The sequence below is a fragment of the Tupaia chinensis genome, unplaced genomic scaffold (assembly GCF_000334495.1).
Source record: "Tupaia chinensis unplaced genomic scaffold, TupChi_1.0 Scaffold144171_2, whole genome shotgun sequence".
Lineage (NCBI taxonomy): Eukaryota > Metazoa > Chordata > Mammalia > Scandentia > Tupaiidae > Tupaia > Tupaia belangeri.
In genome coordinates, this window is record NW_006204028.1 from 364,466 (window position 1) to 377,219 (window position 12,754).

A 12,754-nucleotide genomic window follows, 5' to 3' on the forward strand; every position below is an offset into this window, starting at 1 on the left:
CTGCAATCCCTTCTCCTCCATTCTCCTCTCGGGATCTTGGGCACACATGCACACGCACCGGCGTGAGTTTAAGCCACCAGGTCCCAGACTCGCACTGCGGTCGACTACACGGGAGTCCAGCAACATAGCTATTACGCCAACTACTGGTCCCAAATAATTCTTAAAAAAATAAAAAGTAATACTTGTGGGGTTGGCCTCATACTACAGTAGTTAAGCACTACACAGAGGAAACCAGATTCCACATAGCAGACCAGGGTTCGAGTCCCAGCACTGAAAGCAGGATAGCCAAGAATCTGACAGGATGGCAAATCAAAGGAAAAAGGATTGTATCATCACTTGGCCCCACTGTCAGGGAGGTGCTATCTCCTTGTCTCTGACATGTGTGTGACCTCTGGCATTTAAAAAAAAAAAAAAGGAGAAAAAATACAGGACTGGAGCCAATAGGTGATGAGGTGGTAAAGGTGCTGAACTTGCACATAGCCAACCATGGTTCAAGCCCCAGATCCAGTGGCTTGAAAACCAAGTTGGATGTGTGTGCATATGTCCAAAATCCCAAGAGGAGAATAAGAAGGGATTGTGGTATGGCCATCCCTCTTGGGGGTGGTGGTTTCTTACACTGCTTCTCTCTGTTGAGAGCATGTGTCCTATGGTTAAAAAAATAATAAAAATTAAAAAGAATAAAAAGAATACAGGCCCAGCCACTATAGTACAAAAGGGAGCTGCTATGCAGTGGCTGAGCCTGCCGAGGAGACCAGGACTCAAACCTTAAACCTAAACAGGCCAGGTACAGTGATGTGCATGTGCTGTGGTCCTCACTGAATGAGAGGCTGGAGCAGGAAGATCACAACATGGAGACCTTGGGACCAGCAGATGGTGTAGTGGTTACATCACTGGACTCCCACGTAGCTGACCACAGTTCAAGTCCCAAACCCAGTGGCTTAAAACTCATGCCAGGGGCCAGCAGATTGTGTGGTGGTTAGGTGTGCTAGACTCCCACATGGCCAACCACAGTTCAAGTCCTGGAACTGGCAGCTTGCTTTCTCTCTCTCACTCTTACTCTGTTCCTCTCTGGTCAAATTAAAATAAACAAAGTTTAATAGTATGATTCTTTACATTAAAAAAAAAAAAAAAAAAACTCACACCAGGCACACGTGACAATGTGCTAAAAACCCCAAGAGGAGAATGGAGAAGGGATTGCGGCATGGCTATGCCCCGAGGAGTGATTTCTTGCTTTTTGTCTCTCTGTCTCTATCTCTCTAGTGAGCACACATGACCCTATAACAAATCTCTGAAAAAAAAACAGAAGTATCCACTTCCCATACATACTCACTCTTTCGATACAAAAAAAAGGGAGGGGAAAGTGTCCTCTCTTCTCTTACTCTAATGAGCACACACACCCTCTGGCAATGAAAAAGAAATCATGGGCCAGCAAGAGGCAAGGAGGTCAGGGTGACTGGATCCCACACAGCCAATCAAGCACTTTGAGTTACAGACCTGGGGTGAAAAACATGCCGTGGGCCAGCAGGTGGCATGGTGGTTAAGGTACTGGAATTCCCACATGGCTGGCCATGGTTTGAGTCCTGGCCCTGGCAGCTTGCTTTCTCACTCTCCCTCTCTCTCTGTCTTTCTCTGGCAAAACTCATGTGAAAAATATTAACAATAATAATAATAAGTAAATTCTTTAAAAAAAAAAAAAAATGCTGTAAGTGGAACCAGCAGTTGGCATAATGGCTATGTCGCTGAACTCCCATGTAGTTGACTGTGGTTCGAGTACGGACCTGGTGGCTTGAACTCAGGCCAGGCACATGTGCATGCAGGTGCCCAAGATCCCATGAGGAGAATGGAGAAGAGACTGCAGTGTGGCCCATCTCCCCGGGGGTTGATTTCTCGCTTTCTGTCTCTCTGTCAAGTGCATGGGCCCTATAGCAACCACCTCTCAAAATAAATAAATAAATAAATAAAAATCATGCTGGAAGCACATGTGCATACCCCAAATCCCAAGAGAATGGAGAAGGGATTGTGGCATGGCCATCTGCCCCAGGGAGTGATTTCTTTCTTTCTCTCTCTCCCCACTGAGCACATATGCGTTATAGTAAATTGAAAAAAAAAAAAATTAAAATAAAGAAAATTACTAGAAGGAACTACACCAAAATATGTAAGAGTTGCAATCTCTTCGTGGAAAAATAATGAGTGGCTCTTTTTTTTTTTCTTTTTTATCCCTGTGAGGTAAGGAACTTCAAAAGTTCATAGAAAAATAAAGTATGTTTATTTTATATTTTGGTACCAAAATAATCTGAAATTCGCACATAGTTTTCATAATACATATTACTCGTGAACTTTTTTTAAATTTTTCTTTTTTTTTTGGAGCGGTTTTTGCTATAGGGCACTTGTGCTCTCCAGAAAGACAGAAAGAGACAGAGACAGAGACAGAAAGCGAGAAATCACCCCACTGGGAGGATGGCCACACAGCAATCCTTTCTCCTCCGTTTTCTTCTTGGGATCTTGGGCATGCATGCACGCAGGCCTGGCGTGAGTTTAAGCCACCAGGTCTGGGACTCAAATCACGGTCGACTACATGGGAAATCCAGCAAAATAGCCATCACACCAACTGCTGGTTTCACTCATGAACTTTTGATGATTTCTCATATTGTTAATTATCTAAAATGAAAAATCACTTTTTTTTTTCTGATCACAGACAAGAATCAAAAGCTAGCTTAGACATATTAGGAGTAGGGAGAAAACAGTTCTGTATTCTCCAACCGATTTTTTTTTTTTGAGAGGTTTTTGCTATAGTGCGTACATGCTCGACAGACAGAGGGAAAGTAAGAAACCACCCCCCAGGAGAGATGGGCATGCCTCAATCCCTTCTCCTCCAGTCCCCTCCCGGGATCCTGGGCACACATGTGCAAGTACAGAGTATGATTTTCAAGCCACTGGGTCTAAAACTTGAACCATGGTCGGCCATGTGGGAATCCAGTGATGTAACCGCTATGCCATCTGCTGGTCCCTCCTCTGACTTTTTTCTTTTAAAGAGATCTTTGCTATAGAGCACCTGGGCTCACCAGAGAGAAAGACAGAAAGCAAGAAATCACTCCCCAGAGGTGATGGCCATACCACAATCCCTTCTCTTCCCAGGATCTTGGGAACTTACATACATGCACCTAACGTAAGTTTTAAGTGGCCAAGTCTAGGACTTCAACTATGGCCGACTACATGGGAGTCCAGCAACATAACCATTATACCATTTGCTGGTCCCTCTCCTCTGATTTTTAAAAAATTATTATTATTACTTTTGTTCAAATTTCACCAGAGAGAAAGGGAAAGTGAGAAAGCATTCTGTCAGGTCGAGGACTTGAACCACGGTCATCCATGTGAGAGTCTAGCACCTTAACCACCATGCCACCAGCCAGCTCCATCCCCTCTGATTTTTTAACAGGAGGAAAAAAACGTTCTAATTATGTGTGTATCCAAGGGAGTCCCACAAAATATGAGATTCTTCCACCCAATCTTTATTCATGAGAGCACACGTGTGCACACGAGACAGATAGGAGAAAGGCACCCTTACGATAATCTCATCACATCACGGCCGTCTTCCTCCACCCTCTAGCTGCACACCCCACATCTTTTCAGGCCAACCAAGGGACCCAAATCCTTAGTCAGTCACATAGTTTACAGCCTCGAAGACACTTGCGTCACTCCCGCACCACAGCGGCCAAGCTCTCCTTTATTTCTTTAACTTGCTAGAGGGCATGTGAGCTTGTGAGAGACAGAAAAAACAGGGATAAGAAACAACCCCCCATGAGGGATGGTCATGTTCCAATCCTTTCTCCTCCATTTCTCCCTACTGTTGGGATTTGGGACACACATGCACATGTGTCTGGGGTGTTCTTTAAGCACCCAGGTTGGGGACCCCAACTACATTCAGTCATGTGGGATCCTGTGGCCTTAATCATACCAATGGCTGGCCCTCCATCTCTCTCTCTCTTTTTCCAATAGTTTGCTATAGGGCATGTCTGCTCACCAGAGAGAGAGAGGGACAGTGAAAAGGCATCCTCCAGAGGGGATGCCCATACTGTAATCCCTTCTCCACTCTTGTCAGGATTTCAGGCATGTACACACACATCCCCAATGTGTTTATCAAGCCGCTGTGTCCCGGACTTGAAACACACAATTGGCCAAGTGAGATCCAGCTGCCTTAACCACCACACCACCTGGCTGGCTTGCCATCTGATTTTTAAAGACCTCTTTCTATACTCTAAGGGCTGGGAGGCAGGACCTACTGGCTGACATCCTGGGCAAACTTGCCCCTTCCTTTTAGCACCTGTTGATGGAGCTCCTCCAGTGTTATCAGACCTATTGAAAGGGGGACAGAAAGCATATGAAGAAATTACCATGGCTGCAACCACTGTAAACAAATGGACAGTTATTACTTTCCACTAGCCTATAAGTAGCAAATAGCATTCTAGTTCAATAGGTTCTGAGACCTTGTCAGGCCCTTCGACAGAGTGAGACCTGTGGAAATCTCCTAAAAACAAGGCACTGTGATTGAATTTTTTAGACAGGGTCTCCCTGTGCTGCCCAAACTCATGATCCTCCTCAGCCTCTTGAGTAGCGAGAGTTACAGGCATACACTGTGTCCAGCCCACAGCATCATCTCTGAAAACTATAAAGTTCTCTTAACATCAAGGTTGTCTAAGTAAGCCAAAGATTTACAATTGATTTTAAAAGTTTTCTTTTTCTGGACCAGCAGATGGCGTAATGGTTACATCACTGTGGCCCACACAGTCAGCCGCAGTTCGAGTCCCGGACCTGGTGGCTTAAAACTCACATTGGGCTGTGTGCGAGCGGGCCCAAGATCCCAAGAGGAGAATGGAGAAGGAATGTGGTGTGGCCATCACCCCTGGAGGGTGATTTCTTACTTTCTGTCTGTCTGTCTCTGTCTCTCCAGCAAGCGCAAATGCCCTATAGCAAAAAAATCTCTCCCCACTAAAAGAAAAAAGTGTTTTCTTTTTCTTAGGGCTAGCAGGTGGCATGACGCACTGGATTCCCATATGTCCGACCACAGTTCAAGTCCTGGACAGTGAGGCTTGAAAATCATGATAAATAAACAAATAAATGTTTTCAGAAAAAGTTTTCTTTTTAACTTCAACATAGACTTTTCTATATGCTTCCTTAGAAAGATGGCATTACCAGATTTTTTTTTTTTTTTTGACATAGGGCATGTGCACTTGCACGAGAAAAAGAGAGAAACTGATTGAGAGGGAAAGTGAGAAATCACACCCCCAGGGAGATGGCCATGCCAATCCCTTCTCCTCCATCCTCCTCTCAGGATTTTGGGCATGCATGCACACATACCTGGTGTGATTCTCAGACCACAGAGGCTAGGACTCAAACCATGATTGGCCATGTGGGAATCTAACACCTTAACCACCACACCACTTGCTGGCCCCAGCTGATCATTTCTAGTTAAGATCATGTTTTAGGGAGCACAGAGATTCAGTTGGCATTAACATACCCTAGAGAGGCAGCACAGGCCTACAGTTACTAATGAGAACACCGTCTCCCATGTGTATTATACACAGAGGAAAAGGCCTATTTCCTACCTCCCTCCTATTTTCTATAATGACTAGACCCTAGACCTTCCTGGCCAATGATCTCTGGAGAACAGTAATAACCATTCTGTTTACTCTTGGCCATGGAGGCCAGCCATGGGTTCAACTGCATGAAACACCTAATATGCCTAAAGACCTTGCAGTCCTGCAACTCCAAGACACCAAAACAATCTTTCAAGCTTTTTCTCCCTCCCAGAAAAGCCTAAATCCCAGTCTACAAGACCTAGCCACCCTCACCTCCATTCCGATGCTTCAGGGCCAGGCACACTTCGATAATCTGGACACCCAACTCATAATAGAAGTCCCCAACGCCCAGCATCTCAGACCAAAATCCTTTTCCAGCTATAAGACAGAAAAACGAAAACTAGGTTATTCATTAACTCATGTCTTTTTTTTTTTAGGTGGTTGTTGTTTTGTTTTGTTTTGTTTTTTGCCACAGGGTGTGTGCACTTACCAGAGACAGAGAGAGACAGAGAGAGAGAGGGATAGTGAGAAATCATCCCCTTGGGGAGATGGCTATGCTACAATCCCTTCTTCCTCATTCACCTCCTGGGATCTTGGCACGGATGCACAAGCACCCAGCATGATTTTCAAGCTGCTGGGTCTAGGACTCAAAGCACGGTCAGCCATGTGTGAGTCCAGCACCTTAACCAACACGCCACATACTGGTCCTCTTTTCTTCCAAAGGTGGGTGGATCATAACATCCATCCTATGGGCAGTCTTCCCTACCTAGCCCTAAGTCTTTTTTTTTTAAATGTGTGTTTTATTCAGCTAATTAATGTATGTATTTTTAAAGTTCCTAGAAGGCATGTGCACTCTCTACAAAGCCTCCCCAGTGGTTATGCTGCCATCCTGTTTTCCTCCACTCTTCCTTCCTGTTGGGATTTTAAACAAGCACACACATGCACATGGCATGCTTTTCATGGAATTCAAACTAGAGTGGGTCATGTGAGATCCAGTTCTTTTATTTATTTTTTTGGAAAGATTTTTGTTATAGGGCATGTGTGCTTGCCAAAGAGAGAGAGAGACAAAAAATGATAAAACACCCCCCGAGGGGATGGCCATGCTGCAATCCCTTCTCCACTCTCCTCTTGGGATTTTGGGTATGCACACACACACACACCCGGTGTGAGTTTTAAGCCACCAGGTCTGGGACTTGAACCAGAGTCAGCTATGTAGTAGTCTAGCAATGTAACCATTATACCATCTGCTGTTCCAGGGGGAAAGGGGGGGCGGGATCCAGCTCTTTTTAACTGCTACCTTATAGGGCCAGCCACAGCCCTAAGCCCTTCTGCTTTATTTGCTATTCAGGATCCTTGAAACAATTAAACTCTTGGTTAACTCCTGCTCAACACCAGGCTCACACAGTTCCAAAGGGTGGCAATCTAAGTCATTTTTACTTGGCTGCTAATTCTTGCTCGAGATAGGATATTGTAAAAATTAGTTTTCTCAAAGCCAGACAGCACTACAGCAACAATGCAACACACTACAATGCTGGACTCACAAGGGACAGGCCAGGGTTCAGGCCAGGACCTTCCTGTGCACACCAGGTATGCATGCATGAGCCCATTGTTCAGGCTGGCTGAAGCTAGGGGTGGGTGATGAAATGAAGACCATTTTGGAGGTATCCACCTGTCTCCATTCCTTGGAAGAAATAAACAAACTTAAAAAAATAATGAGTTCTGGGAACCAGCGGTTAGCGTAATGGCTATGTTGCTGGACTCCCACGTAGTCGACCACGGTTCGTGTCCCGGACCCGGTGGCTTAAAACTCACGCCGGGCGCGTGTGCGTGCGTGCCCAAGATCCCGAGAGGAGAATGGAGGAGAAGGGATTGCGGCGTGACCATCCCCCCTGGGGGGTGATTTCTCGCTTTCTGTCTCTATGTCTCTCTCTGTCTGTCTGGCGAGCGCATGCGCCCTACGGTGAAAATCTCTCCAAAAAAAAAAAAAAAATGAGTTCTCCCTTCACAAAACACAGACTGAAATATAACAGGACATATGGTTTTGACAGAGCTAAGAGAAAAACTATACAGATTTAATGTTCAAAAATCCACTGGATGGGGACCAGCAGTTGGTGTAATGGCTATGTCGCTGGACTCCCATGTAATTGACCGTAGTTCACTTCCCAGAGCCAGTGGCTTAAACTCATGCCGGGCACGTGTGCATGTGTGTCCAGGATCCTGAGAGGAGAATGAAGAAAGGATTGCAGTGTGGCCATCCCCCCTGGGGGGTAATTTCTTGCTGGCTGTTTCTCTGTCTTTCTGGTACACACATGCGCCCTATAGCAAAACCTCTCCAATAATTGATTGATTGATTGATTTTTTTGAAAATCATTGAAGGGCTGGCTCCCTGGCCTACTGGTAAAGAGAATAGAATCCTGGGACCAGCAGGTGGTGTGGTGGTTAAGGCGCTGGACATTTCCACATGGTCGACCACAGTCCGAGTCCCAGACCTGGTGGCTTGCTTTCTCACCTTCTATTTCCTTCTCTCTCTGGTCAAATTAAAATAAATGAATGAATAAATAAAAAATTAAAAATAACTATTAAAAAAAAAAAAGAGGGACCAGCAGTTACCGTAATGGCTAAGGGGTGGACTCCCACGTAGTCGAGCATGGTTCACGTCCCGGACCTGGTGACTTAAAACTTACGCCAGGCGCGTGTGCGTGTGTGCCCAAGATCCTGAGAGGAGAATGGAGGAGAAGGGATTGCGGCATGGCCATCCCCCCTGGGGGGTGATTTCTCGCTTTCTGTCTGTTTCTCTCTATCTGTCTGGCGAGTGCATGCACCCTATAGCATAAAAACTCTCAAAAAAAAAAAAAAAAGAGAGAGAGAGAGAGTAGAATCCCACATAGCTGACTGCGTGGTTCAAATCCCAACCCCAGGGGCTTGAAAAACACACCAGGTAGGTATGCACACATGCCCCAAATCCCAACAGGATGAAGAAATCAAGACAGGAATGCAGTGTTACCAGCCCCCATTAGGGCATGCTTTGTCTCTCTCCCTCTGTCTGGCAAGCACATGTACCTGCTGGCAAAAAAAAAAAAAAGACAATATTCTACTCAGTGAAAAATATAGGTTATAGAGTAATAATGATAGCATACTCACACATGTTTAAAAAACTATAAATATGAATGTTTAGACATACCTGAAACTGCCAAGTTTGTTGATATAATCATGGGACAAAATTAAGAGACTTATCCTTCTTATATAAAGCTCTTTGTTGGTTGACTGCATGATCACAGACTACATTTTTAATTGTCAGAGGGCACATGCACTCAGCAGAGAGGGATAGAAAAGGAGAAACCATCACCCGGTGAGGAGTGGTCACATCACAATCCCTTCTCCTCCATTTTTCTATCCAATTAGGATTTGGGATACATCTACACCCACTGTGTTTTTTAAGCCACTAAGGCTGGGATTTGAACCACAGTTGGCCACATGGGATTCAGGTCCCTTAAACACTAGGCTACAGAGCTGACTTGATTACATACTACTTTATCTAAATTAAATAAATATATTTTTTTAATTATTTATTTTATTTGTTATTATTCTTCCACTTCAAGCCGCCAGGTCTGGGACTTGAACTGTAGTCAGCTATACAGCAGTCCAGCACCTTAACCACCACACTATCTACTGGCCCTCAAGTTAAATGTTTAAAAAAGGGGCCAAATGCCATAAACAATTCCACTGTAGATCATCCGAGAAGATGAGGCTACTTGGCCTGCACTCAGCCCCTGCACCTTCCCTATCCACCTGGGCACTAGCCATCCTGCAAGGCACTCCCTAAAGATGACAGCATCTGATATCCTCGCAAGTCCTTCTAGAGGACTACTCAACAGCGGTGATGAAAACTAGGTGAGCGTCTATCCCTTAGGAGTCCTATGCACACACAGAACCCCGAGACAACTCCTTACAGGCCAGAGGATCCACCCCAATGGTTGCACACATGTCCTGGAACTGCACTCGGAACTCAGGATTCTTCCGAATCTCCTGCTTGTGCTTGCTGGCAAATTCTTCCAGGTTGGTCTTGAACATGTCCAACTGCTTTGACATCTGCAGGGTGGAAAGGGGGAAGTTAGGGACTATGCAGCCATGTGATAATCACATACCAAAAACAGAATCCTGGCCCAGCAGTTAGGCAGAGCTGAAATAACTAGACTCCTTCAGGCCTCCCAATATGTTCCTTAGTATTCCCTTTTCATTCCTGCCTCTCTTGCACAGCTGTTGACCACAGAAAGGAGATACCATACTGTTTCCACATTTTTTTCATGACTTCCTGTTCTAACATCAGGAGACAGTTAATACCCAGCATGTATAACATATGTAATATGGTGCTTTTCTTTTCCCCGGAAAAACTGTTAAATTAAATTGAAGGGGCACCAAATTAGTGCAGTGTTCATACAGTGGGGAATCTTTAGCCACTAATGGAAAAGCTGGGTAGGAAAAAAAGAATCCTGGCATGAATTAGGAATGTAGTGGTTACTTACCCTTTGACGCATGGACCTCCTTGGGGATCAACTTACAGATAAAGAATCTCTCAGGCCAAGTGTGGGTCTACCAGGTTGCATTCCAAAACTAAATACAAAAGTGCTGGGGATTGTCTGACTTTTCAGCTGTATTACCACTTCTGTTTTCCTAATTAACATTCCATCTTGGATGCCAACAGGAGTAACCATGCCTGGCTAAACACTTCTCTCTCATTTGCCACATACAACTATTAGAAACCCCTTAAACACTAGGCTACAGAGCTGACTTGATTACATACTACTTTATCTAAATTAAATAAATATATTTTTTTAATTATTTATTTTATTTGTTATTATTCTTCCACTTCAAGCCGCCAGGTCTGGGACTTGAACTGTAGTCAGCTATACAGCAGTCCAGCACCTTAACCACCACACTATCTACTGGCCCTCAAGTTAAATGTTTAAAAAAGGGGCCAAATGCCATAAACAATTCCACTGTAGATCATCCGAGAAGATGAGGCTACTTGGCCTGCACTCAGCCCCTGCACCTTCCCTATCCACCTGGGCACTAGCCATCCTGCAAGGCACTCCCTAAAGATGACAGCATCTGATATCCTCGCAAGTCCTTCTAGAGGACTACTCAACAGCGGTGATGAAAACTAGGTGAGCGTCTATCCCTTAGGAGTCCTATGCACACACAGAACCCCGAGACAACTCCTTACAGGCCAGAGGATCCACCCCAATGGTTGCACACATGTCCTGGAACTGCACTCGGAACTCAGGATTCTTCCGAATCTCCTGCTTGTGCTTGCTGGCAAATTCTTCCAGGTTGGTCTTGAACATGTCCAACTGCTTTGACATCTGCAGGGTGGAAAGGGGGAAGTTAGGGACTATGCAGCCATGTGATAATCACATACCAAAAACAGAATCCTGGCCCAGCAGTTAGGCAGAGCTGAAATAACTAGACTCCTTCAGGCCTCCCAATATGTTCCTTAGTATTCCCTTTTCATTCCTGCCTCTCTTGCACAGCTGTTGACCACAGAAAGGAGATACCATACTGTTTCCACATTTTTTTCATGACTTCCTGTTCTAACATCAGGAGACAGTTAATACCCAGCATGTATAACATATGTAATATGGTGCTTTTCTTTTCCCCGGAAAAACTGTTAAATTAAATTGAAGGGGCACCAAATTAGTGCAGTGTTCATACAGTGGGGAATCTTTAGCCACTAATGGAAAAGCTGGGTAGGAAAAAAAGAATCCTGGCATGAATTAGGAATGTAGTGGTTACTTACCCTTTGACGCATGGACCTCCTTGGGGATCAACTTACAGATAAAGAATCTCTCAGGCCAAGTGTGGGTCTACCAGGTTGCATTCCAAAACTAAATACAAAAGTGCTGGGGATTGTCTGACTTTTCAGCTGTATTACCACTTCTGTTTTCCTAATTAACATTCCATCTTGGATGCCAACAGGAGTAACCATGCCTGGCTAAACACTTCTCTCTCATTTGCCACATACAACTATTAGAAACCTCCACATTCTTTTTTTTTTTTTTTACTAGCCAGAGGATATAAGTGTTTGTCAGAGAGAGAGAGAGAGAGAGAGAGAGAGAGAGAGAGAGAGAGACTGACAATGGGATGTGGTCACACCACAATCCTTTTTGCTTCATTTCTCCATCTCATCAGGAATTTGGGCACACAAGGATATGTGCTCGGTACGTCTTTCAAGCTAATGGGGCTGGGATTGAACCACTACTGGCCACGTGGGATCAATCTCCCTGTGCAGAGTCCTTAGCCACTATGCTACAGGACTGGCCCAGAAACCTCCACATTCTTCTAGTTACTATTTTCAGTTGATCCCTGTGCCACCTACACTATGAGAGGGAGTTTTAGAAAAAGTATGGCCCATGTCTCATTTTCCTAAATTCAAGGGCCAATTTTCCTACCCACCTGCTTCCTCTTCTTCACTAATCACGGCAGCTGAGTAAACTCAAAGTATGTACAGAAAATGGAAGTGTTAGAGAAGGAAACTGCACAGAAGCTACACCCAATCACTGATACCTCATAGGGTATGCCTGGATGTGTGATGGTGGTGGTTATTGTGGGGTAAGATCTTCATTTTGTTCTGAGGCACCAAAAGCCTCCAAAGACAAAAAAAATCAAACAGCTCTACTAGTTAACTACACATGTAGCTTGGGTAAATGACTCAGTGTCCTGGATTCCAAGCTGGGAATATTACAGTTCTTTCCTTGTGGGATTGTTAATAGGACTGAGCAAAGCATACCTGAAGAAAATGGATGGGCTGGCCCTAGTGTAATGATTAAGGCAGCTGGATCCCACCTAGCCTGCATATGGTTCCAGTTCAGAACCAGCGGCATGACAAACACCCCTGGCATGCCCAAAATCCCTAGAGGAGGGAGAAATGGAGGAGAAAAGGTTGCAATATGACCATTCCCCATGGGGAGTGCTTTCTCACATTCCTCCCCCGCCCTCCAGCAAGTGTATATGCCCTCTGGCAAATCTTTAAAAAATGAATAAACAGGGGCCAGCACATGGCGTGGTGGTTAAAGGTGTTGGACTCCCACATGGCTGACCGCGGTTCAAGTCCTGGACCTGGTGGCTTGCTTTCTCACTTTTCCTCTCTCTCTGATCAAACTGGAAAATAATAATAATAA

General features: G+C 44.8%; 1 protein-coding gene across 3 annotated transcripts in view; it reads right to left on the minus strand.

Annotated features, from left to right (window-relative positions):
• The window catches only part of SNF8 (SNF8 subunit of ESCRT-II), a 31,017-nt gene that overhangs the window by 17,149 nt on the left and 1,114 nt on the right, over window positions 1-12,754 (minus strand). Inside the window, exons 3-5 of one of the 3 annotated variants that reach the window (XM_006166146.3) lie at window positions 10,801-10,939; window positions 5,850-5,954; window positions 4,281-4,353 (exon numbers count right to left, since the gene is read on the minus strand). In XM_006166146.3, coding sequence (XP_006166208.1) covers window positions 4,281-4,353; window positions 5,850-5,954; window positions 10,801-10,939 — 317 coding nt within the window. Of the gene's footprint in view, window positions 1-4,280; window positions 4,354-5,849; window positions 5,955-9,526; window positions 9,689-10,800; window positions 10,940-12,754 lie in introns of those variants that run through there. The other 2 variants (XM_027767339.1, XM_027767338.1) reach the window with 2 other exon arrangements.